The sequence below is a fragment of the Euwallacea fornicatus genome, chromosome 9, assembly GCF_040115645.1.
Source record: "Euwallacea fornicatus isolate EFF26 chromosome 9, ASM4011564v1, whole genome shotgun sequence".
NCBI lineage: Eukaryota > Metazoa > Arthropoda > Insecta > Coleoptera > Curculionidae > Euwallacea > Euwallacea fornicatus.
In genome coordinates, this window is record NC_089549.1 from 3,400,949 (window position 1) to 3,426,838 (window position 25,890).

General features: G+C 35.5%; 1 protein-coding gene across 2 annotated transcripts in view; it reads left to right on the forward strand.

Annotated features, from left to right (window-relative positions):
• Window positions 1-770: 770 nt before the first annotated feature.
• sli (slit guidance ligand) overlaps window positions 771-25,890 on the forward strand; it is a 166,079-nt gene continuing 140,959 nt past the window's right edge. For both annotated transcript variants that reach the window (XM_066285834.1, XM_066285835.1), the window contains exons 1-2: window positions 771-1,074; window positions 4,522-4,877. In XM_066285834.1, the coding sequence (XP_066141931.1) occupies window positions 4,606-4,877 (272 nt within the window). In that variant the 5' untranslated portion in view covers window positions 771-1,074; window positions 4,522-4,605. The remainder of the gene's footprint in view (window positions 1,075-4,521; window positions 4,878-25,890) is intronic.

Sequence of the window (25,890 nt, forward strand, 5' to 3'; positions counted from 1 at the left end):
TAGGTAAAAGCTAAAAATTATTAAATTTAAGTCTTTTGAGAATGTTCAAACTGAGAGAAATTTATCTGATAAATCCACTTTACTGTATGCTTTTAGAAAAATATAAAAATTTTGTATTGAAATGTGAAAGCAGAGATATGAAAATTGTGAAAATTATTTAGTTGAAATTCTGTAGCTCTCAAAAAGTTTCAATCGTCTATAGACCAAGAGTGATTTTTAACTAATTAGTACTGAATAATATTGAGCAAAATTTTCAGTTCTGTGAATCTCCAGTAATTATAGGGTTATTTAGTTAGGTATAGCTACTTGTATTTAAAAAAGTTTTTACGACAAAGACCTCATGATCGGTACTAAACGGAATCTTGTAATTTCTATTGTATTCAATTTTTCCTATTTTTGGCTCATCTTAAGTACAGCCCTAAGTGGGGCCTCAAGAACAACTTTCAAAATTTTCGAGCTTATTATTGTTAATATTGCTGCGCCACCTGTGGTGAAATTTTTGGTTTTAAGTAAAATGCAAAATTATGAAGTACATAAATGTGCAATGTTTAGTTTGGATTTTAAATTTTTCAAGGTTTTCTTTTTCACTAGTATTGTAAGCAGATTTCCATACTCACCTCTGGTTAGGTTAAAACAAACCAAATGTCGACTGAATACCGGCCTCAGGAAAATCCCCCGTTATCGACAACATCGCATATCTAATATCTCAAAAACGAGTTCCCATCGAAGCTCGCCCTAAGCTTTCAATTCAAACAGAGACCAAGCTCGCTTCCAATTCGAAGCTTCAATTCGCTTTTCACTCTGTCGAGGGTGCAGTTCGTCGCTCCGGAGCGCTTTCGAGCTTACGCGATACTTTCCTTTCAGTCTTTGAAACATTAACGAAAACTATTGAATTTTGTGTTTTTATTTCTTTGATTATCAGTAGATTTTCAACGAGATTTCGCGAAAGGCTTGACTTTTATAGGCTTAGTTTTGTGTCTTGATTTGTGTGATTTTGTTTCGATATTTTAACGAAAGTTTTGTTTTTGTTCTTTTGACGGAATGGAGTATTATAATACCTAACTGCTGCAAAACGTAAGTTTTACCCGAAAAGTTCTTAGATAATATTACAAATTGAAATTGTAATGGTCTAGTTCTATTAAATTTCTTATATTCACTCATTAAAAAGCAAAAATCGAGTGGTATTGGAATATTCTCCTAGAGGCGTACTTTCACTTAATTTCAATCTCAATAGGGTTGGATTTGATTTAATCCAGCTGGAGGCGAAATTAAAGATTTTTACAAGTGCTAGTTATTGCAATGGCGGCGTAACCTATATTGACAAAATGGCGAAGGAGCATTATTAACGTAGAAGAATAATTTAATATGACTGATAAAGTAATCTATGAGTTTTAAAAAAGTAAGGGGCTAAACCCAATTTAAATGATTTTTATTTCGACAAAACCTGCCCTGCAAGATAAAAAAACGATTTACGTAACTAAGGGCAATATATATAAGTATAATTAATGAGTTAGTATTTTGCGAAAAAAAAATCTTGAATTTGAAAACATTTCTGAAGGAAAGTTTCAATGTGAGACTTTTATATATTTATGAAAACTAGGTGCATTTAAAAATGATTTTTAATGCTACATAAAATTTTTTTAAATATTACACGCAATCTGGCTTAGTCAAATAGGCAAACTGATATGGTGACAATGCTAAAATACAAGTCATTAAAAGTGTATAGAGAATTGCAAATGTTGTTCTCAGTACTCTTAAGCAGATTTTACATCTAAACACGCTATAATTATATTGAACTATGCCGGTTTCTGGGTTTTATTTTTTTTGTACAAACGGGAATTTTAGCGCGTAAAACAAACACCAGTCCCAAAGGATAATGGACTGAATATTCAAAGTGATTTTACCTACCTATTACCAAAGCTCTCAAAATGTTAAGCTTGTGCAAAACTCTCGATTTGCTACTGAATATTTTATATTCGCTAGTAAGAACTTCCAAATCGATCCCCCGATTCCAATGCATGCCTACATCTTTAAGGAAGGCCCCCGGGGCCGGTAGGGAGCCGGTCTTGAAACTTTATTTGCCGAAAAGGCAGTCGATCGAAAATTATTACTCTAAACAAACATTCTGGTCCCTTTTGATCGGTTTTGCACGACTTCCGGATCGATCGAGGAGACCCTGGTTAAAATACCATTACAGGGATTATGTGCTCTTTTAATAAGTTTCGTGTTTTATCCTGGAAAAATATTCTTTTGATACAAAAATATCCTCAAATTGAAATATTGCGATATGTACACTTAAAATTGAACGTAAGCAGTAATAATATAACTAGATTAAAAGAGCATAATGCAAAGGTCGAATATTTACCCCTCATATGAAAACAAAAGCCACCAGAAAAAAAAATTAGTTATAGATTACTTACACAAGATTACATGGCCAATTGAATTTTTTAATCTAAATACTTAAATGATAGACTGTATTGCGCCAATTCGTTATCTCAAACCCTCCACACCTAGAAGTAAACAATAAGTGAATAACGCATTTGCAAGTTTTGAGGTGAATCAATTTTATTGTTAAACAAAACGGATAAATGTGCACTGTGAATGTTTTATTAGTCCTGTGTGTCATTAAGTTTGCACAACGATCCTACATGATACTGTGGGTTTTAAGAAATAATTCACCTTAAGACCAAGCCTTTTTATCTAGGTATATTAAGTGGTGTAGGTTTAGGAAGCATTAGTAGTGTTTATTCGGTAAGTGTAAAAATTTTCATTCGAGTATAACATGGAATTAGTGTACTTTTCGTCATTGATCCGAGAGTTGTAATGAGGTTCCAAGCGCCGGATATTGATGGCTTTTAAAGTTGGTCACAGTCCCTAAATTTGAAATTCAAATTGATGGGAAACTGTACCTAAAAGTTCTTACAATTTTACTCTAAGCAAAAGGTATTCGCTTACAAGGTGAAAATTTACCCTGGATGAACTATTTATTTAACACCGGAATTTGCTTTATTTCCTCAAACAGAGGCAGCAAATATTTTATCTCCTAGCAATAGCAACAACAGGAAACTCAAAAGGATTCACGCTTTAAAGTTTTTCAGGAATTTGATTTCATCCGTTACTTGTCTTTCTTCCGTTATTTCTAATAAATTGATCTTCTCGCTGAAACTTCGCTTGGTCCATTTATCAAAAAGCGATAGGAGTTTTTTGTGTTTATGCTAAATATAATTTCGTTCTATTCTTCAGAATTCCCTCTTCAGTTTTGCAAATTGATTCCTGATTTTTATTCGTGATTATTCTGTACAACAAAATCGGTTTCGATTAGATAGTAGAAATTTGAAGATTTTTCACCATCTAAAATAGCATATATATTCATTCGAAGGTCTCTGAATTGCAGTAATTTAAAATTTTTCTGAATTCGCTGCTATTTTCAGATTTTGAACGATGTTTTAGCAATTTCTCTATGCTTGATGGTAATTTTGCATGATTATAATGGGGGATTGTATTGCATAACGCGGTTAAATCCAAATTCAAGTTATAAAATAGAAATCATATCACAGAGAAGAATATGAAATGTGGATTCAAAATCATGCTAAAAAACCCTAAACCTCTTATATAAACTATTTATTCACAAACCTGGCCATGTTTTCTTCACTTTAACCTTTGCGTCAGTTCTGAATCACGAACAAAGATATCTGGATTATAGTATAACAATGTAACAATGTTTGGTCGAAAAGGGGTTTTTAAAGGTATTTTTGGGACTGCTGAAATGTAAACCACTAAGACAGAGATTATGCTTTCCTTTGATTCAAATAAGCAATTGGGAAAAATTTAAGTTTAGTAGAATATTAAATTTTCTCTTCAATGGAGATTACAAATGAATCATTCAAAAATTCCATTTAAGGCAATTCAATAATACAATTCCTTTTCACTTTGTAGAATTTTCAATTGGCTACGTGATACAACTGCCAAAATCTTTTTTATTTCCACACCTGAACTGAAAGGCGCAAAAGATCCCAAAATCACGAATTGACGTGATAGCGTAACTTCGCATTTTGGGAGTAATTTTGGAAATGACTTTGAATGATGATTTCATTTAAATTGATGTACGAAATTTGACTAATTTTATTTAAACGTTCACGTAACTTAAAAAAGCTAAGCAATCAGCTATTATCTGCGCAATTATCTTAAAAATTAATTGAGATGGTAAGATTTCGAGACTGTTTTAAATCCAAGGCAAAACCTGAACTGACGATGAAAATATGATGTGATATCTGAAACTGATTAGAACGATGAAGCTAAAAAAATTGTGTAGTAACCTATAGTGAGTTGAGAATGCTGAAGAAATCTGAGAACAGTTCTTAGACCGGAAATTGACAGGACTTAATCAGGCTTTTTCGGTAACTTAGAATGACATAAATAACACGAATTTCGTATCAGTAATAATAGCATGAAGCGACCAAGTTACCAACGTATCTCCCATTCCTATACAGGTCTAATATAACCATTCTCTAATTGTTTCAGGTGGCCTTCATCTTAAAGCCCGAAATCCATTTCCACGAACTAGACTTCATTTCACTCTTGCCGCTGTTATTCCGAAGCCCCACAATGGGTGGGGTACACCTCTTCCACTCTGACCGACTCAACCTCAAATTTCCTGGAAAAATCTTTATATTGTTGTCCATCCTCTCTCTCATCCGCACCTCCATTGCCAAATCTAGCCACGAGTCCTCACTTCCCTCGCAATTTGGATCGACTTACTCCTTTGGAGAGAGCACCAAGTGTCCCAGGTCATGTGTGTGCTCCGGTACCACCGTGGATTGTTCCCACAGAGGTTTGGCTGCAGTACCCAGGGGAATTCCCACTAATACGGAAAGACTGTAAGTTATTTGCATGTGAAATCCATAAGTTATTCATTTTAGTTATGGGATTTTGTTACGACACGCTTTGAATGCTAAGTAATTAAACCATAAAGATCAGAGGGAACGGCCATATATTTCATAAAGCGATGGCCATAGTTGAAAACTATCGATTTCTGGCCATGGGAATTTTAAGTTGATTTATGCGATTCAGGAATTTGCCGCACAATAGCAAACCAAACTACTAAATGACAGTAATTAGTACTGTCATAATTAGCAGCCAACTGTGAACGCTCCGACTGCTGCATTAAATTTATTGTCAATGGCTGGCGTGTTTCATTAAAACTACGATCCAATAATTTCTGGGACAAATGGGCTAATGATTGATTACGAAAGGAGATTAATTCGCTGATTATCTCTGATTATCTTATAGCAGTTTTCATGCATTAGTGTTGCTTGGATAGCGACGCTTTGTATCAATTTAGACGTTTAGAATAATGATCGGACTGCACGGAGCCCTATCATGACAAATTGTAACAATTCGAGACAAAAAATATGTCCCAACAAAATAAGGTCTAAAGTCCGCCAACCTCTTCAGTTATCCTATATTAATCTCCTATACCAGTTTAGCTATCCTGTGCTAATCTTGAATGTCTGGATTGATGAGGCTGGGGAGCTTTACAAATGCAATTTGAAGAGCTTTCATTTCGGGCACTTGCAAAACCGTAAAAATCACTGTTAAAAGTTAGTTCATCTTGGGAATTGAAAGAGATGGGCGGGGTTGAGGACTGATCTAGGACGGGTGGCGGGCCTTCCTGGTCGGCGGGTTTTCTTGGGGTTAACGGGGCAGCGATTAAAAATTTTCCCAGACTTGCCAAGGTCAGCCCTGGACGGAGTCATCCTCCCAGTGCAGGGCTCATTAAGATGATTAATCCGATCTGCATTTTTAATGATCCAGACCTGTCTTGGATCCAATTTCTAGGGTAGAACTTTTTGAATGTGCCCTCAGTTTAGAACCAAATTTCTACACACTAAATATATAATAATGTCCACATCACAACTACAAACCTTCGGAATTATGAGTATATTTAGCTAATGTCGTTTACCCTTTGCACATATTACAGAGGCTTTCGAGACAAGCATAGCAGGAAGTCTTGTTGATCGGTGATTTTAGACACCTTTTGTAACAATCTCGACACATGACACCCTGTAAAAGAAAACATCGCTTCTGTTACACTAATTGGTGTAATATTACAAAGACCGTTGTTACTGTATTTTTAGTCAAAAAAACAAGCAGATGTCTAATACCCTGCACAAATCTAGACTACATTAATATATATTTGGTGATGCTAATTAGACGTCCCCACAAAATCTAATGTAAATTAAATCTAAATAATTTCACATTCAAATAAGGCAGTTTTCCTTGAACTCGAAGGGAATTTCTAATTATCAGCGACACGACATAATAAAACAACTTTTAAACGAGAATATGTGTGTGTATCAAATTTAACTTTAAAAGTTGGCTCAGTTCGCTATAGCCGAGTTAATTCCGAAGTTTGTCAATTATAACTTTGATCGTGTCTCAAAATCCCAAATATATTGAAACAGGTATGAATTGTTGTTGGGAAAGTTCAGTCGACGATGAATAACGCAATTTGTTGATGGGAATTGGTAATTTGTTAGAAAAGTTCGCCCTGGGCATGTTCTTTATGTATGATTAGGCAAAATTTCATTTACAAATGCTGCAAATGCTGGTCTATATCTGAGAAACTATAGGGATCGCATTATAATTCTAAAATGAGTTAAGTTCTCGAAAAGCTTTAATAAACGAAATTTAATTATAACCTCAACTGCCAGCCTGACTTTCCAGACACAAATGCTGCATTAATAACTAAATGGCTGAAGCATGAAAACCCAGGTATTTCCTCCTGGTTTGAAACTGGGAAAAGGGCGAGTCTTAAAGGCTGCTTTATACCTAGTCGGAAGGTGAGCTTGAGAATTCTTTGGTTAAATCCAAATGACACATAAGTCCCTTAAGCTTTGCCAGTATAAGCCACTTACAAGGAACTCTTGAGAAGGAAGCAGAGAAAATTATAAAATAATTAAGATTTATTATTTTATGATTATAAAAATAAATTAAAAAATAATAAATAACGACTATAGCGAGAAATCTTAAGAAAAGAAATGTCTGATCTTAAACAACTAAGAGAGGAAAAGGAGAGAACTCATCAAATAATGGAGGAATTTTAATAAGGCAAGAAGAAAGGCTGAAGTCGAGAATGCTGGAAAAAATAGAAAATGTCAGTGCAAATTTGGGATTGTGACTCGGGGACATCTAGAATCTATAAAAACAAGTTTCCAAATGACAATTTTCTTTGTAGCGGCCTGGCTGCGACAACAATCGAGAAAAATTGGAAGACATGGATCTAAATTATGTTTAAAATGGAACACATTCTTTATTTTATTGGTATGCTTCAAGCGCTCATGGAAATAAATACATATAAAGAACACATCATATGTAAAAAATGGTGGAAGATATTTACAGATTTTCCAGGATGTCTGGATTAATCCGCCTGATTCTGCGAGGTTTAACGTGGAAAAATACTTTGATTAGTTGTTGTACCTTAATTGAAAATTTCAAGAACTGAAACGAAGTATTTAGGGAATTACCTGTCTTCGAGTCAAATTTTGAGAAATACTTTTTACTCCAGACACAATTTGTTTGTGTAACATTTGTGCAAAGGGCGAGACAAATCCAGGTAAAAGAGCAAATATCGTTTCACTAGTTTAATTGTGTGTTTCTTCGAGTGTCTTAGGAATTGCTAAGAAGTAAGCAACCGATTGGCGCTCCTATATTTTCAGAGATGCCAATGGTCACCCGAAAGTTTCGATACCCTACAAAAAGTAAAAAAAGAATGATACGTAATTTAAATTCTAAACACGCAATGAAAATCCAAAATTTTTCACTTATTAAATTAAGAAAAGGTTCTTTCCATTGGTACGTATCTTTTACCTTCATCAACAGACCCCCATTTAGTTTACTCCCGCACTTCCTTTAATAAAAAAAACTTTCACTTCGTTTTCTTCCCCAATGGAACCGTTCTTTGAGGTTGCACTCACACGGGCAGATCTCCCATGTTAACTGAACTCTTCACATCAACATCTTCGTTGCGCGAAATCCTGAGATACTCGCCATGCCTCTATCAGAACGAAGTCGTTTGTCATTATTAAATGCGTAAAAGGCTATAAATTGATTGAATATTGTAGTGTTCTGTGTATATCGCAAAATTCCTGCACACATACGAGAAAGTTCTGTCTAAATGATTTATCTAAATCAGCGCCTATAGTAATTAGCGTATATGTAATTACTAAGTCTTTAGAGAAATCAGTTCTATATGTCGTGCCGAACCGCACTTGTTCTAACCATTCAACATCGAAATTTTTACCGAAGGTATTTTAATAGGTTGAGTCTGAAGTGCAGTTTAGCAGATTTCTTTAATGGGGGCATTGAATTCTCAATGGGTAGAGATATACCAGCGGTATATGATATTTCCTGTTGCAATTAAGCTTAAGTTCGGTTCGAAACGCTACCACTCGTTCAGTGCATCTTAAATTGATTGCTGTTCATAACGAGTGGATCCCACATGAAACGTTTTGAGTACCGTTAAATTATTATTAATTACTTTAAACTATTACGGGCAGACACTCATGTGCCTGGCTTGTCAGAATTACTGTTGATGAGTATTCTTGGCGAAAAGGCGCAAACAAAGCGTCAAAGTATTATTCCATTGAGTCTCTCCTGCAAAAATCAAATTGGGAAAAGGACAAAGCATTTAACCGTTTCAAAAGAGAATAATAACGAATTTTGACGGCTAGTGACCCGCTTCAGTGCACCGAATTCGATTGTTAACTACTCACAAGATTGTAAGACAATGGGGGGCTTGATTGTGTCAGGGAACAGACGGTCTGAATCACTTTTTATTTTCGGTAGTCGAAATATTAAAGCTCAAAGAAAGCAAAAGGGCCTCACTGAATTCCCGGTTCATTATTAAATCTCAACATGCCTAAAATATAAGATGATACGCATTATCTCATTAGCGAGACAGGCTGCAAATAATAAACGTCGGATCTCTCTTAATAAACACTGATAAATCGCTCTGCCCAAAATTATACTAGTTACCAGTACGAGTATCTAATTCCAGCAATTTCAGGAGCTAGCCAATTAATTACCTCAAAACTTTTGGGCTGGTTAATCTTCAGCCTTTACCTTCAACTTGTTCACAAACAGAAATTTCGGGCTCTTTATTTTAAATAATACCCACCCCGAAGTTCAAATTAGCGAAAATCATTTGTCTAAGTCAGACGGGGGTAAGAAGTTAACTAATTTTCTCCGTATTTCGCACATTTCAGTGGACTGAAGTCGGTATTATTCTGCAAATTTATATGGATTAGGCGATTTGTCAAAAGAGGTCGGTTGGCTGCTAATTTGAGGCCTGAAGGATGTGCGAAGATGTTGTTAATTACTGTATGCATTGTACGAAAATTTTAGCTGGTTATTTTGTACCAAGCCAAGACCTTGGCCTCTTACGGAAGACAAGGCCCATTTTACTGCTCCATTCGAGAGAAAATTCAATGTAAACTTTTACTGAAAGATACATCGAGGAATTTGACTGATTTTAATCTATCCTTTTTCTGTGATTTTCATATTAATTTCACCACAAGAGAAATTGCATAAAAAGCACGAAACACACGTCCACACATTTCAATGGATTGTCGTTTTTTGGATCTGCAGCACATCAAATTGCGCCTACATCTTTTTTGACTGAATTTGCCTGAGCGCTTTTTATGCTCTTTCGCTTAAAAGTGTGACTTGCAAAACTGCTCCTTTCATCCACGTAGTAGGAAATACTTAAAAGAAATCATCCTCAAAATTTACCTTGAATAAAGGCGCTCGAAAAAACTGCAGCACCTCAAACTTGAACTCATTTTTCCTTTGAAAGTTGATTCTAATTTTTAAGCTGTTTTCATTGCATTATCACTTTAAGCTCTCAATTCTGATTTTTACCCACTTATACTGCATGCTTTGAGGAAGTAATCCTGAAATTTTAGCTTCAGTAGACACTATCAATCATTTTTTACTTGGAAGTTTTACCCTAATTCCTGTCAATTCTTAGAGCAATTTTCATTAAATTGTTGCTTTAAATGTGAGACATCGAGAATTGCTCTTTTTACCCTGCTAATACAGAATGTTTTAAGAAATTTATTTTGAAAATTTTTTTGAACCTGTGACGCTAAACTCGCCTCAAATTCGTTAAATAATTTTCATTAATAATGTGGTCCCTTTAAAAGTAAAGCTTCCACAACTTCTAATTTCCCCTACTTAAAAAGAGAATATTTTGAGAAATATATTTTAAAGTCATTCTTGAATGAAAGCTCTGTACATAAAGCTGCGCAACTTCACGTTTTGGCTATTTTTACATCAGACAGACACATAGGCAGAGTTTCAAAAGTAAACTTTCCAAAACTTCTTTTTAGCTACTTAATACATTTTATAGGAGGTTTGCCGTTCTAGGGACGATTGATTTTAAGTACGGTTTGACACATTAGGATAATTGGTTATTCTCTAACCCTGGAATCTGATATAATGGAGATGATCGAAGATCAACAAATTAAAATAATTTTATAATTTATTATCATGTTAATTGTTTAAAAGCTTGAAACTAAAATAAGGAGGTGTGAAAAACAGCAGCAAATTCTGAATTGCAGAATTTGAAAGATTATACATAAAATGTTTATCTCTCAGATAGTTTAGTTCATCTGGCCAGATATAAGGAAGCACTAAGCTTTAAGTGGGAGTAATATAGAACGATGGAAATAGTTTCCAGAGAAATGTCAAAGAATTATGTAGGTACTTGATGTTTCCTTCAGAGAAGTTTATAGCAGTCCCCTTCGTACGAAGTTCGATAAAGACTTTCACAACCACGCAGTCATATTTTCCTCCATACAAGTATTTTTGAATAATTGTTAAGTACTTTCAGACAGGTCGAATAACGAAATACTCTGCATTTAAATTTTGGGTCAAAAAACATAAGAGGAAACCATCAAGACTAGAGATGTCGATCAACTCAACTCAAATATGGTTAAGTTGATAAATGAGATATACCTGCATACATCCTTAAAACTATAAAATATCCTTAGATGTTCCAATTTTTCATCTCAGTTATTATTCCGATGATTTTAGTTAAAAAAAAAACTTATTTCCAGACGTATCTTTTAACGAAAACTAAATTTGGTTTTAGTGAGTGGCACAGTTCTTAACCGCGTTAAATGCAGGTTAGTGCAGGTATGTTACTATCAGAAAAAATACTTTAGGGGATTTTCCCTTGCAATTTTTCCACAAATTAAGAAGGTTATCAAAAGCTAGGAGTCGTACCCTGTTTTGTGCTATTAATTTAAGGCCTCGTTAATGTGGCATTGAATTTACGTAGATTTGAGTGCAACATTTCAGTGCTTTTTAAGAAATCTCGGGGGGAGAAGTATTCAAAATTCCTAGGGGTAGTGGGTAAATCGTCGAATCGTTTATAGGGATTCAAAAATGTTTGAGCTTCACAGGGAGATTTTACTTATTAATTATATTAATTACATACCTTGTTTGGTACTTCACTGAACTGCTGCGATTTAAGTGCTAAGTGTTTTTTCCAGAAATGAATAATAAATTACCAAGGATTTATAGGTGCAGATAGTACAAAATCTAGTAGGTATTCAAGAATCTCTCGTTTTCACATGGAAATTTTACCTATTTACCATACTTTACTGATTTAGTACCTCGTTTGGAACGGCATTAAATTGACTCATATTTATGTGCAAAGTTGCAATACTTTTCCGAACATCTCAAAATCCATGGACATAGATGAACAATTATTTCATGTTACTATATGAATTTTTTATTATATATAATGGGTTTGTAATATCTTTAACCTTCACGGGAAAGTTTTAAATTTTACTCAGTTTCAATGACAATGATTCGTTTGGAATGATCCTGACGTCGCCCATGTTAAATAAGACTTTCGCGAAACAACGATATTATTATTAGTTTGGCAGATTGCGCTTGTCCTTGCAGGAAATCATTTTAGGTTATGAATGTAAGTCTTGTATTGAGGTTCCACCTTGCTGGAACTTAATCTAACTTTCTTTACTAGGAAGGAGGAAAACTTAAATAAATCCCATGCACCGTCATGCATAGAACGTCTCTGACTAATTTCAAAAGTTCGCGACCAGAATCTCGATCGTAGATCTTGAAGCTCCGGTAGCTCTAATGCAATTTAGCGCAGTTCTGCAGCCGTAGCGATTTGGAATTGGAATTACAAGTTGTTTTTGCGGACTAATCTCATATACGTATTCGCGTTTTTAGAATTTAATGGATTATCATATCCGCCCACACACTCGTAAACGTTCTCCAAAACGTCTGTTTGCATATTAAAGAGAAAATTTAATTCTAAAAGTTTTTCCGTTGCCCATTAAAAATAACGGGAGAAATTTAATCAAAAAGTTCTGAAATTGCACTCGCGGCAGCGTTACGGTGCTAAAAAGTAAGTTATCATTAGGAAAACATAACGACAAACGCCATCAAAGTACGACAAACAAAAACCCTTTTAAATTTTATTATCGAAAACGCCACCAACGAGTAGTTATCGGGATATTGCTCGCTCTGGGGTGTTGGAAAGTTGCTGGTAAGCCTTTCTTTATTTTCTTCGGCTATTAAAACGTTAATATACGATATATATGACCGTAAAACCGCGAACAGGTACCTATATTTAGAGTAACTTTACAGTTTAGCAGTAAATTTTAAGTATTAATAAGAAGATGAAGTATGGCGGTGGCCGCTGAACGTCTTCTTCAAATATCCTTGAACTTTGCACGGAAGATAATGATGTCTCACACTGGCATACCCTCTCTGCAACACATATCGATGCTGTATTAATTCGCATTTTAATACTAATAACAGCAGTTTTCTTTTCGATTTAATTTCGAGCTGTGTTAAATTACGCCATATTTAAAGTTTTTAAGTCCGGTTGCGCAATCTCAGCTTAAGCTTGAATTTCTTACCAATAACCTACAAGGTAATGACGTGTGCCATTTGGATCGGACAGACTGGCCAATATAAAACATTCGAACATCCTTTCATCAGAACTATGCAATCCGTTGTTAAACCGACTCCGCCAATCCACCAAAGGTTATGGTCAGCCGAGGGCAATTGAGAGCTGTAATCAGTATCAGGAGTTTACACGGTTTCATACAGTTGTAGTTATGTGTATAAAAGAATATGAAGGTTCAGGCAGGCAGAGAAGTCAGCAGTAGTGCAGGCACCTTCAGACCCTTTTTGAGGAGGTACCAATTTCAGGGATGCTCTCTTAGATTTATCAGGCTGTGGAAGCGTGTACTACGTCATACATCGTGTGCGCCGAAGCCTTTCTCACTAATGAGCACTCATGCAGATAATTTAAATACGACGGACGATGTAATTGCCGGGCTAGTCACCTTCAAGAAGTAGGGGAAGTCGTTTACCTTAATCATCTCATCATGTTTGACATTTATTATATGATTTGATTTTGAGTAAAAACGGCTCCTCAACCTATTTTAATAAAAATATTTCGTCCCTTCGAACGTCGCTAATCGATATGTCGAGGATCTGTTTACATTTTCGGGTATTTCCATGAAAATATAATTATGCACTTCGATACAAGCCAGTCCTTTATAAATATATTGACACATTAAGACAAAGGGTTTTGGGTAGAAAATTTTGAACAAAAATTTGGTAGATTTATGGTCAAATTTCCGCAGAAATCAAGCACGTGACCAATACCGAAATTCTGTTTCAAAATTCTTATGAAAACTAGTTTGTAGTACAATTTAAGAGCAAACTAACAATATGAACTTTACCAAGGATATTCTCTATCATGTTCTACTCATGTTTAATTTGGTGATTTTCTGAAATTAACATAATTGTCTCGTCTACTGTTTTTGTTGTAATTTTTACCAAAATTTTCTTTTATTTCCAGGTAAGTTTCTGCCATAATTCCCGAATAGCATATATTTCGCAAAGCAATAGTATGGGTAAGTTATGCATTTATTCAAGATGCCACTTAAGAAATTTGCTTTGTGACCATGGCATTGAACACATGCATTTAGAAACGATTTAGTTCTCAAAACCAGTCATACTACTTAAGCATACAAAAATCCGTAATCCCCGTAAAAAGTATCTATTGGAAACACTCGTTCAAGAATAATCTGGTATAATTTTCTATCAGGTTGTGTTTTACTTAGGGCTCCACCACTCGGTGTATCAAAAAATCGTTAAAAAACTATAGTAAAGTAGTTTTGGTTTACTAAACACATCAAGAAGTCTGACAGATTAATTACTTTTTTAATTTGGGGTTCCAGCTCTGTAAACATGGAGGTGAATGAAAAGGCTTCAACCAGGCTACCGGAGTGCCGTAAATGCATCAAATTTAAGTGTTTTTGGTTTAGATGCTTTGTATAATTCAAAAAGAATGGGGGCGGAGGGGAGGGGGCATGTAGAAATTAAAGAAACTCTCTAGTTCCTCAGTAAAGTCTTGAGAATAATGAAGAAAATTACATTCTTTAGCGCATTTGGTTTACACAAAAGACAAACTTATTTCACTGAAACCAACATAGCATCAGGTACATATATCGTTTTTTTAATTGTTTATGGAGGGGAATTTAATTTCGATTTAACGAGCTACTTAGGAAAGATATTCTCTGCTTTTAATAGACTTTTATGAGTCTCGTTGTGTGTGGAGGCCTGAAATGTCCCCAGTTAAGCTTTCAACGCAGCCTCTATTAAGCCGATTTTACACTTTTTGAGAAGCTGCAAATATTCGGAGTCGTAAATATTTTGCTCAGTTTACGTTGGTATCAGGTTTTGCTTCATAATTATGCAGACTGTCGTTTTAAAGACTATTTTTAAGTGCCATTTCAGGGTTTCGGGTTTCAAAATGTCGCCAGTGCAATCCCCATTTCCTGATTATCATAAAACGGTGAAAGATTGTATCTCTTTCACTGAAGAATATTGAATGAAATGACCCGTAATCTGCGAATAAATCCAAACTATCTACATCAGTAATCTTGAGGTCTTTAAATCCATAACTACCTAAGAGATTCCGATCTGCTATAAAACAGGTGATTTGAAGCCGCTAATGGGCCTTTCAGAATCTGGATATCGGCTGTATATTTACCTACCCAATCACAGGCGTGAAACGATCTTCGATATTTTGCACGTTTCTAACACTCACTTCAATAACATCCTTAATAATATATCCGTCAATTCCGTCATCCAAAGTCCAAACATATCTTACGCAATATAAGCAAACGCATCTGTTAACGGGTGTGTCGGGCCCCTTGAACGTTCTCTTTTGCGGCTGCCACATAACGACATATTTTGTGGCTTTAACCGAAACGTGCTGTCGTTAGTGTCATTTCGTCAGTCCAATGACATTCGTTACCGGGTATTAGATGTGTCTACCTAGACATGAAGGAACCACACAAAGAAGGGAACATTTCTTGGATGTTTGTTGCATTTCTTGTGGTAAAGCTCGAAGGAAAGAATGCGCCTTTAGAATTTGAGCATTTTCATGTTCCCTAACAAGCCTTGATCGTTGAATGACACTCGAGATCTCTGGTTGATAAAATAGTCAATGGAAGGCCGGAATAGGGTACAAAGTGTCACGAGTGTAAAAGAGCTTTATGAGTTTAAGATAGAGTTTTGGAAATTTGGCGAAAGTGCCTGGAAAACGTAAATGACGATGAATGCGTAAAAATGACGTGTGTCGAAGATGAATTGTGAGGGTTGAGGGTTTATATCGATTTTTTGGCCATAATTAATAGATATATGTACAAGATGTGACACATCATCATAGAGATATTTCAGGAGGATGGTATTCTGAAAACTAATAAAAAATACTAATAAGCCCATGGTAAAAAAACACACCATCACGATATAGTTTTGTCGATAATTGAGTTTTAGTAAAGCTGTACAAATGTCGAAAAAATCGTGAAAATCAATATAAATCGAAAACAGTTGAGAATAGGTTCTATGTTTATTTTCGACAAGAAACTATTTTCATTTAAAAAAAATGCCATGTTGGATTAAACAAAAGTGATGTAAGAGTCAGGTTGAAAATATGTTTTTTAGAAAACAAAAATACATTAAACTTGTAATATTCCATACACGGATTGTGTCAGTTCCCAAGGGGCGAACCCTGTAAGGTTAGAAAAAGACTGTCAAACTTTCTACAAAAAAGTCATTTAATGTTAAATAAAACTAAATATCGAATCGTATCGTGCAGTAAAGTTTCAAATTAGGGCACATTTTGACCTTATAAAATTTAAATAAACACTCCATGAATTAATTAAAAATGATTCGGATCGAAGAACGCAACTTTATGAAACAGTGACTACATAATAGATAAACTATTTCGTATTTAGAATTCCATATTATTGCATAATTTATGGAGCCATTATCCTCAAAGTGAAACTAAACTGTACGAAATAATGAAAAAGGATTGGATTAAACAGTAAATAGCCTGACCACGGAGTCTTTAGAAAATTAGATTAGATTGATAGAAAACATTTTTCAAGTTTGAAAACAAAATTATTGTATACCCATCTAGCCATTCCTCTATTTTGTTAATTTTTTCTCACAAAATTTGCTTAAATTGCCATAATTAAAGCTTAAACTTCATTCGTAACGCAGTCATTTTCAGATCTTTTTTGGTCATATTGAGCCAGCAATCATTTTAAATAGGCGACCATGAATTCCAACTACAAAAATGTACATAACATGAAAACCAACAACCTGTGTATACAAACCACTTTGAATCAATCAAACAACAGTAATTATATCTTATGGTATCGGGATCATATTTATGTCGGTAACTTGTTTCTTTTTTTTTGTTATTGATTGATTGACTATCGTGGCGGTCTTCATGAAGATTAATCAGGAATATCGGCCGAATTACCATGCAGTTATGGTCAACTTTTATTGACATAAAAAGTTCTTTCAAATATCCCCTTGCATCCCACACGTAAGAATAACTAATGATATTCTAATTATCGTTGCGGTAGCAGATGGTCATTTATTTATTATCGAGATCGAGATTATGATTAATGAGATCCTGACAGCATGTGTAGTAGTTGCACTTGTAAACTGCTTTGTAATAAATTAATAAAACAATCCCAAAGATAGGCGTTTTGCTGATACAAGAGCTTTAGATTAATTAACTGTAACCGCTGAAATATAAATATTTTGCCTATAAATGCCTGCGCAAAACTTCGTAGCCGTTTTATGACGATATTAATGCCCTGCAAAGTACATGACCATCGTCATGGCTTAGAAAACAACGGAAATGCATAAATCACCCTTAATTATGTTCGTCTAAACCGAAGAAGCGACGAATATAAATAGTTGCCAAATGTTCCACGAGCCAGATAAATCTGACACTCTTAGACACTTTTACTTCAGTTTAATTGGTTCAAGGATGTAACTTAATTAGGTAGGCCGATGTTTGTAAATTAGTTCATTATTTTAATATTATTCGAGATATATCAGGAAATGACGTAACTGTGGCTGCAGCAACAATTCCGAATTCAAACCAGGTGATATTTGGAACGAAACCTGCGGTTTGTCTAATTCGGAACTGCCGCAACTTAAGTAGATTCCAATCAAGCCCGCAGATTTGCCTATCGGGGGTGTTACCCTGTTGTTACGTGCCTTACGTTCGTATCTTACCTGGGGAATGCGTAATTTCATTAAGCCTGGACATTTAAGTGCTTACGGGCCTCGTGCAAGCACCGAACTCAAAATGTTCGCTTTTAGATTCCCAGTTTATCTTGTGGGATAGTTTTCTATATTATAATGCAAGCCGCCTCTCGACAATGCTGCCGCTAGCCGTAAAATAAAAAGTTAGTAAAAAACTTTCATAAACCTCGTTTGACGCCCTGTTTAACATTCAGAACTCATTCCAATGGACCGAGAGGGTGTTGAAAAACAGCAATTCCGCATCGCGAAAAATAATATCTCGCGAACTAATTAACACGGTGTCAAGACCAGAAAATCCGCAACAAAAGTGACAAAATCCAGGGATTTTCATAAATCTCTTCCATAGGGAACTTGTGCGACATCGCGATGGATTATTAAAGGGGATAGGCGCGGCGTGTTTTTATGTTCAAATGCAATCATTTCCCGTATTTTCACAAGAATTTTATTTCATTTACGACGAGTTTTCAATGAAATCAGGCACAGAGGACACTTTAATTCCGAGGATAATCCACTGAATATTATGATGCATATGCACGTTGCTTCGTTTTTGACCTTTTGTTCAGAGGATACGCAGTCTTGAAATTTCAATGCATTTCTAGAAAAATAAAAAAATGTGTGGATTTTACTCGAAAAAAGAGAGAACATGCGAACCTACAGGACAGGGACAGACACCCGCGGAAAGACTGCGAATTAACAGTATGTGTTGCAGCGGCAGCTTTGGGTTTTTTTTCAGTTGCATTTTAAGAGAATCTAAGGCGAGTGGGAAAACTCGGAAATCCTGCACTGAAGGAGGACTGAACGAGGACTTATTGGAAACTGTGTAAAAATAAATCGAAATCGTCTGGTTAATTTGCTCTTCAAGTAAGTCCGCGGACTTAAGATACTGAAGATATCCAAAGGCACACGCAACAATCCGAAAACAAAATAAACAAAGACGCAAAGCATTAGTGAGAAAAAGTGAGGAGCAATTCCTCGGCATAAATGTGAAGATCGGAGTTAGGTGATTTTCATTTAATTGGAAACTAACATCCACAGCTGCATTATTCTTGAGCTTCGCCTCGCTACTTTGAACTACAATTCTGGGGCCAGAAGAGGTCGCCAGACAAGTTTATCCGTGATGGGACCTGACCATCAATTCAATTTTATCATACATTGATGAATGGGATGCTATAACCCGTGCTCAAGTACAGACACCTTATCCATTCTATTCGAATATGTGGAAAAATGCCAGTGCGAAAGTATAGAGAGTTGTTTTTTATGTTCCTTTGAGACCTTCTGAGATAAGGAAAAATTAGAGGAAAAATCCATGATTTAGATTAATTGACTGGCATCGCTGCAATTCAGTGATCTTATGAAACCGTGCATGGTGCCATTTCAAGGTTTCGCAACTCCACAGCGGTCGATTTAAAACATAAAATCTATCTTCTTAGCATGCATTTACTGCCGTTCCTTAAGGTTGCGTATTATTATCGTCATTGCTGCAATGTTATGAGATTTGTCTCTGTCTGATGCTACTATGAAGGTTGACTCTACCGGCGGATTACTCCATTGTCTAATATTGCACAGTCATGACAATTAATTTTCATCTTCTTCCTTTAAGTTTACATCGCATGATAAGAACAAATCGGGCTTCCTCAGTATCTAAAGTTTTAAAAAGCTTACATTATACGTACAACCCTTGTTCTTATAGAAAACCGATATTTGACTGTTTGCTCAGCAAAAAGTCCTGCCCCAAAACCCCTACAGTATTTTACGCCCAATTATCGTTATTATTACCCAGTGAAACTCGCTTTAACGCACTTTTTCGGTTTTTCCTCGAGATAACAACGTAGCAGTTAGGTCCGAATATTGGTCCCTTGGCACGTCGTTTTGCTACAGTTGTACACTATAACCGTCACTGTCTTTTAGTTTTGTTGGGCAGTCCGATAAGGAAAATATATGCTCTGGGGTGTCTATAGGATAGCAAAACCATGTTGGGTGGTTAACCTACTCGCAAAGACCTTTTTTTACCGGCATATTGGTTAATTTTTTTTCTTTTTTTTCATTTGGGAATAACGGTTCACGTACAAGTAGGGGTAGTTAAAACGGTCGAATAGGGCCCTGTCCTCTGTTAAAACTAACTGGGAATAACGTGCACTGTTTAGTAAGGGCTTGAGCATGTTCCCTCATTAATGTTTCGGTGGTAGATTTGCCTTTAAAACTTGGGACAAAAATAATTAGAAAAACGGAACTTAATAGAACTGGAGATTTGATATTTGAGAGGGCAAAAAAACTCAACGTAACAAAGTCGAAAACCTGATTTACTGTTTGTCCAATTTTAAGCAGGTATTGACTCAAGGACCACTCCATAAAAGTCTTTTTTTGTTGAATATCTCAAGTTTGTTTATGCAAATGCAATAAGGTGTTAAATTGCCTATTACATTTACGCGCATAATATCTAAGCACACAAACGCATGTTCTTAGGTAAACGTAATGCTGAAAATATGGGTAAATAAGGGACTAATGAACTCGTCAATATTGTAAGCAGCTAAATTCGGGTTTAAAAATTTTCCGTAGTTGTAAAATTGACATTCCTGCAGTTATCTGCAAGTTTCAAGAGTCGTGCATATTTACTTAAATCACGGCCTAAACTTCAGACATAAAACAATAAAACAACAGGAACAGAATAAATTGTAGTGAAATAATGTTGAAAGGCTGTCAGGCTACATAAATACAAACTGTGCAGTACATCAGCATTACAGACATGTTTTCAGAAACAATAACGTTTCACTAAGGCGTTCGCTGAAGATGGGGTAAATAATGGGGTAAATACCTTAGGACTTTAAACTAATAAGACTTTGACTTCGTGCTCGACTTTCTATATTTGCACCTCATTAATAGGAACTTACCTTGGGAATTGCCGCGAAAATAACCATATTTTCTTTTCGTGCGGATATGTTTTGCCGCAGTTTTTTGCATTGTCGTTTAGTTGAGGCCTTGTTAAAGGTCCCAAATTTAGAGTACACTGTGCGATGCTCATGGGGAAGATAGCCAGAAAATAACTTCGCGGAGAACACAAATTTTTAGTTTTTAGGAATAAGTACACAATACTTTTCGAGCTATCTAGAGCACCAAGAATTCGGAAATACACAATCGCAAAGTCACTTATTCTCATATGAAATGCATCACCCAGTAATTATAATAAAGTGTCGTAGTTTTGGCAAAATAATGCTTCACAACGAAGAATCAAATGATCAGAGTTTCAGTCTAAAAAAACCACATTTATTAATTAAAACGTTAAGTATGAGTGACGTCGCCTCGTACAGCAATGCAAACATGTATTCTTCGAGGCATGCTTTGCAACAAATGATGAATATGCTCGTAAAATCATTCATCCTATGCTACCTCAAAGTGGTGTCGTAGGTGACAGATCCGGTCATCGTGCAGGCTAAAGCAGCACTTCCAATTCTGCTTGTTCCAGATACATTCGAGTTATGTTCGCAGTATGCGGCCTTGCATTATCCTGCTGCCACTTGGTTAAATCTGCATGAAGGGTACTAATACTGGCCTCAGGACGTTGTTAATACATTGCGTGATGTAGAAAAGAGAACGTCCCGTAAAAATGGTTTGATTTAAATAATTTTTGGTATGCATGTTTGCATATGTGAACACAAGAAACGATTAAATTTTCAACCATATTTATCAAAGTATTTACGCATTATCAGAAATTTTAAGTTTTCTTTTACTAAAACTTACTTTTACTAACTTGTACTAAAATATCAACAATATACTTGCGAAATGTAATTTATTGGTGTATAGTGTGCTTAGAAAGTGCTTTTAGATTAATCAAATATGCATAGACGCAGAATGCAGCTAAATTTTCATCAATTGAGCGAGTTTGAGAGAGGTCGAATAGTGGGTCTACGAGAGGCCGGCCGGTCATTTAGGGAAATCGCCACTAGCAATAGATTGAACTGTAGTGTAAATATTATAGTGAGATGTTGTTAAGCACGGTTCTAAGAGCGGACAGGCAGAAGGAGAGGTACTGGACGATATCGAACTACAGATCGTTACAATCGCCGCCTTCGAATCACAACCCTAAGAGGTGGGTTCATCTTGTTGAGGACGCTGGCAGATCAGTAGTTTGCTGAGTATGGAAAGCCCATTGGGATTCGAAACATTTATCGGCGGATATAAATTTTTGGACTGATTTTCTACCGTGCCTATGTTGTGTTACCCCTCATCTTAAATTACCATCAAAATCAACTGAAGTGGTGCAGAGATCGAATACATACTGGATTATATAGTGTTTACTGACGAATCCAGAGTCTGTTCGGGTATGTATGATGGTCGGGCAAGAATAAGAAGACGGTGCGAAAGACAGGATCCTCAGTTTACGATATAGAGGCATGTCCATCAGACTGTTGGGATAATGGTTTAAGGTGCTGTTACATATGATAATAGGTCACCTTTACCTTTTATTAGAGGCAGTATGACAGTCCAACGAAACAACAACGAACTACTGGAACCTCATGCCGTTCCTTATCTGGAAACACTTTTTAAAACAATTTTTCAGCAAGACCATGCACGACCATATGAGGCTAGAGTGACTATGGACTTTTTCCAACAAAATGCAATCAATTTGCTACCTTGACCACCTCGATATCCAGACCTCTCACCAATTGGATATGTATGAGATATTGTAGGTAAAAAGTTGCATAATTTACCCCATCCTCCACAAACCCTAGCCGCGCTATGTCATGCTGTCCAGTTAGTCTGGAATGAGATCCCCCAAGAGGATATCAATCACTTCATTAGATCCATGCCTAGACATGTATAGGACACCACGGAGGACCGACAAATTATTAGTTCTTTTTCGATTTTTCAACATTAAATTTGTTCAATTTTTTAATATAGTATTTGTTGTAGTGCAAAAAACATGCATACCAAAAATAATTAAAAAATAACCATTTTTACGGGGTGTTCTCTTTTCTATGTCACGCAGTATATATACATATATTGAATAAAAACTTTTGAACGTTGATGAGAAGAAACTATTGCAGTTCCTTTTTTTTACTCAAACTCTGATCATTTGATATTTTATTACGAAGCATTGTTTTGCCAAAATTAGAAGACTTAATTATTATTATCAGTGGGTGGTGCATTTCATATGAAACTGAGTATATTTTAAAAGCACCACTCTGGCATACCAAGATATTTGATAGAACCCTGACATTATAGAGCTAAACGGCATTTTGAGTTGTATAAAATACAAAACAGAGACATTTTGTCTAGAGAATCGAAAAAATGCACAACTATACAAAAGGAGTCCGACTAAAGCATTATCCGGCTAATCAGCCGAGTTGAGATTCAACTCCATGAAATTTAATTTGTGTGAAATCTTGATTTTGTAAAGTTTGTCTTTATACAATGTCTATTTTAGATATAAGAAATATGGCACACTTTAACGCACACAATTTGAATAGAAAGTGCAAAATGTAAAGGGCGGTGCATTTAAAATGACAATAGTAACAACCTCACAATTTAGAATTCAGATCTTTCCGTGAAACAGTGCCTTGTTGAATTGAATTTAACGTCTAGTTTTAGAGAATGTACTACACAAAGGTTTTAGGCATGTAAATATACAGGGTGTTCCAAATTTGATTCATTATGCGCAATCTTGGCCTTGTGAAATCAGTTATTAGCCTTTTGTATTATATTGTCTCCACAGTTTACTCACGGTCTGTCGAATTATACAACAGAATGTTCTGCATCTACATATATTTAAAAACTTCAACTCAGTAGCATACCTCAGAAGCTTCGACCATCAGTTTAAGTTCCTAGACGAGAAACAACAAATGCCTATAAAGAACTTTAGGAATGGGGAAATAGCTTTTTAAGTTTTCTGAATATTAGCAGGCCCAAAAGATGTAAGTCATGAGTACGAAACTTCTTAATAGCTTCGGAATTGAACTTAACAAAACGACTTGGCCTGAATCGAAACGGTTTAATCTCCATATTGGAAAATTATTATTTTCCAATAACAATTACTAAATAAGGTCTGCTTATGTTAATCATTTTAAGTTTTGCTAGACCCAGGATACCAGAAATAAGTAAAGTAATTTTAACAGGTGGTGGAACTTTTCAAGGGCACTAACTTTCCTTAATGCTTTTTATCCCTGTTACTCTTCATTATCAAGATAAAAATTAAAATAGTTTTCAACAAAATTCACTATCCGACACCTACCTATTCGAGTAAACAACTGCAAAAGCGATTTGCAGGTTTTGTGCTTACACAAGATTCTTAACCTTTAAAATGTGTTATGGTCATTGGTAATTTAGTTTCCAATTGGAACGTTGCCTTCCACGGTCACGGGTTGCCGTTTTAAATATGTGTTAAACCTGAAGATGTTACCCAAAGCATACCTTCAAATTAATTAAAGAGTTGTTAACCGTAAGTAACGTTGATGTGATAATCTGGTCGGCTCAAAGTCTCGATCTGAACTCTATAAAGAACCTTTGAGATGAAATTGACACGAGAACTCATAAGAAAAGAATGACAAATATGGCTGATTTGTTCAAAAAATTAGTAGAAAAAAATCGTAATGAAAAATCATTAAAGTCTACGAAATGCAGATATGGGAAAGTAATTAAAAATAAGGGATACGCTACTAGATTCCAACAATAAAACGCTTAATTGTAAGGGAAAATATAAGATATGTTTTAGTTGTACGACGTTTGACCCATACGTTTTAGAATATTTTTTTACTTATAAGTGAAAACAGTTAACAGATTGACCTTAACATTGATGTATTTATTTTTAATTTTAGTTAATAATTCATGTAATGCATTATATTAAATTCATGTTGATATAGACAAAAAGGGCGAATTTAAAAAGTTCCTCTGCATTTGAGCGAGAGTGTATTTTGGCATTTTCTCCACATATGAACGAAATCGCAGAATTCGCGGGGCGCAGATTTTAGTTGCAATGCCCTGTATGTCTATGTATATGAAAAATGTACCATTTTTGACAGATTTAAGTTACTTCGTTTGTCAAAACAAGGAACATAAGCAATAACCGGTCGCGCTACAAAATAAATTCGATTTGTTGACAAAGGTACGCCTAGTAGCAGTTTAATTCCTCACCATTTTTTTGGAATATAGTTTTAATTCAACAACATGAATCATTCAATCAATCATCATCAAGGCGCATCATGAATTTTAAGAAGGGAAACGTAAAAGTAAAAATGTGGTTTTCGAGAACAATCGTACATAGAAAAAATGTTGCCCTTAATGGGACCTCGCGCTGGCTTCAATTAATGTACTTATGTCTGATGCACCCTGTACATGCAAATTACCATAACAAAACAACCAATAAATTTTCCAAATAGATGAAAGCGCCCATTGAACCATCAAACCGCCATCCAATGCAGCTATTTCACTATTTGAATATATTTACGACAACATAACATATACAAATCCTGGTTATACGACCACGACAACGTATACAAACGGCGATATCCCCGTAAAAAGTTACGCATCGGATCCGAGATAAAGATCTGGTATCGGGGAATTTCGATCTGTTTGGTATGTCCGAGAGTAAAAGACACCCACTGCAGAAATCCGCAGATTATATTGCCTCCCATCTCTAATCTCTCCATTTGATCTGGCAAGATCTTCACTACAGGTTTGCTTATCTTGTTATTTCCGCGATGTTAAATTAAATCCTGACAGGAGACATTTTACCACTTCGTTATGGACTAATCAATGTGAGCATAAGACTTGAAAAATCCTCAAACTCGCGCAGTAAAAATTTATTAATCGTCTCTCCGTAGATTTCCAATAGCGTCCTAAATTGATTTATTGCACTCGTAAACCGTTTAATCCGTAAGTACTTCGGGTTCTTAAGTACCCCGAGCGATTACATATGCGCATTTTTTATTTTTTAATAATAACTCGATGCGATCAACGCCCCAGAGTTTATTTGTCGATGATAGCTTCAATGGCTCGATTTACGGTCCTCAAGTGCCAATGGCCGTGATGGTTTGTGAAGATGTATAAATGGGAATTTATTATGTTAATATCGAGGTTGTAGAGGGGATCCGTTGGATCGATAATGGTGTTTGAAAAAGATTTTGCCTAACGTACACCCAAACGTTCATGAAATACGAAGATTAGTAAATTTTACAAAAACCCCTACTGAACGAGGGTGTTTCA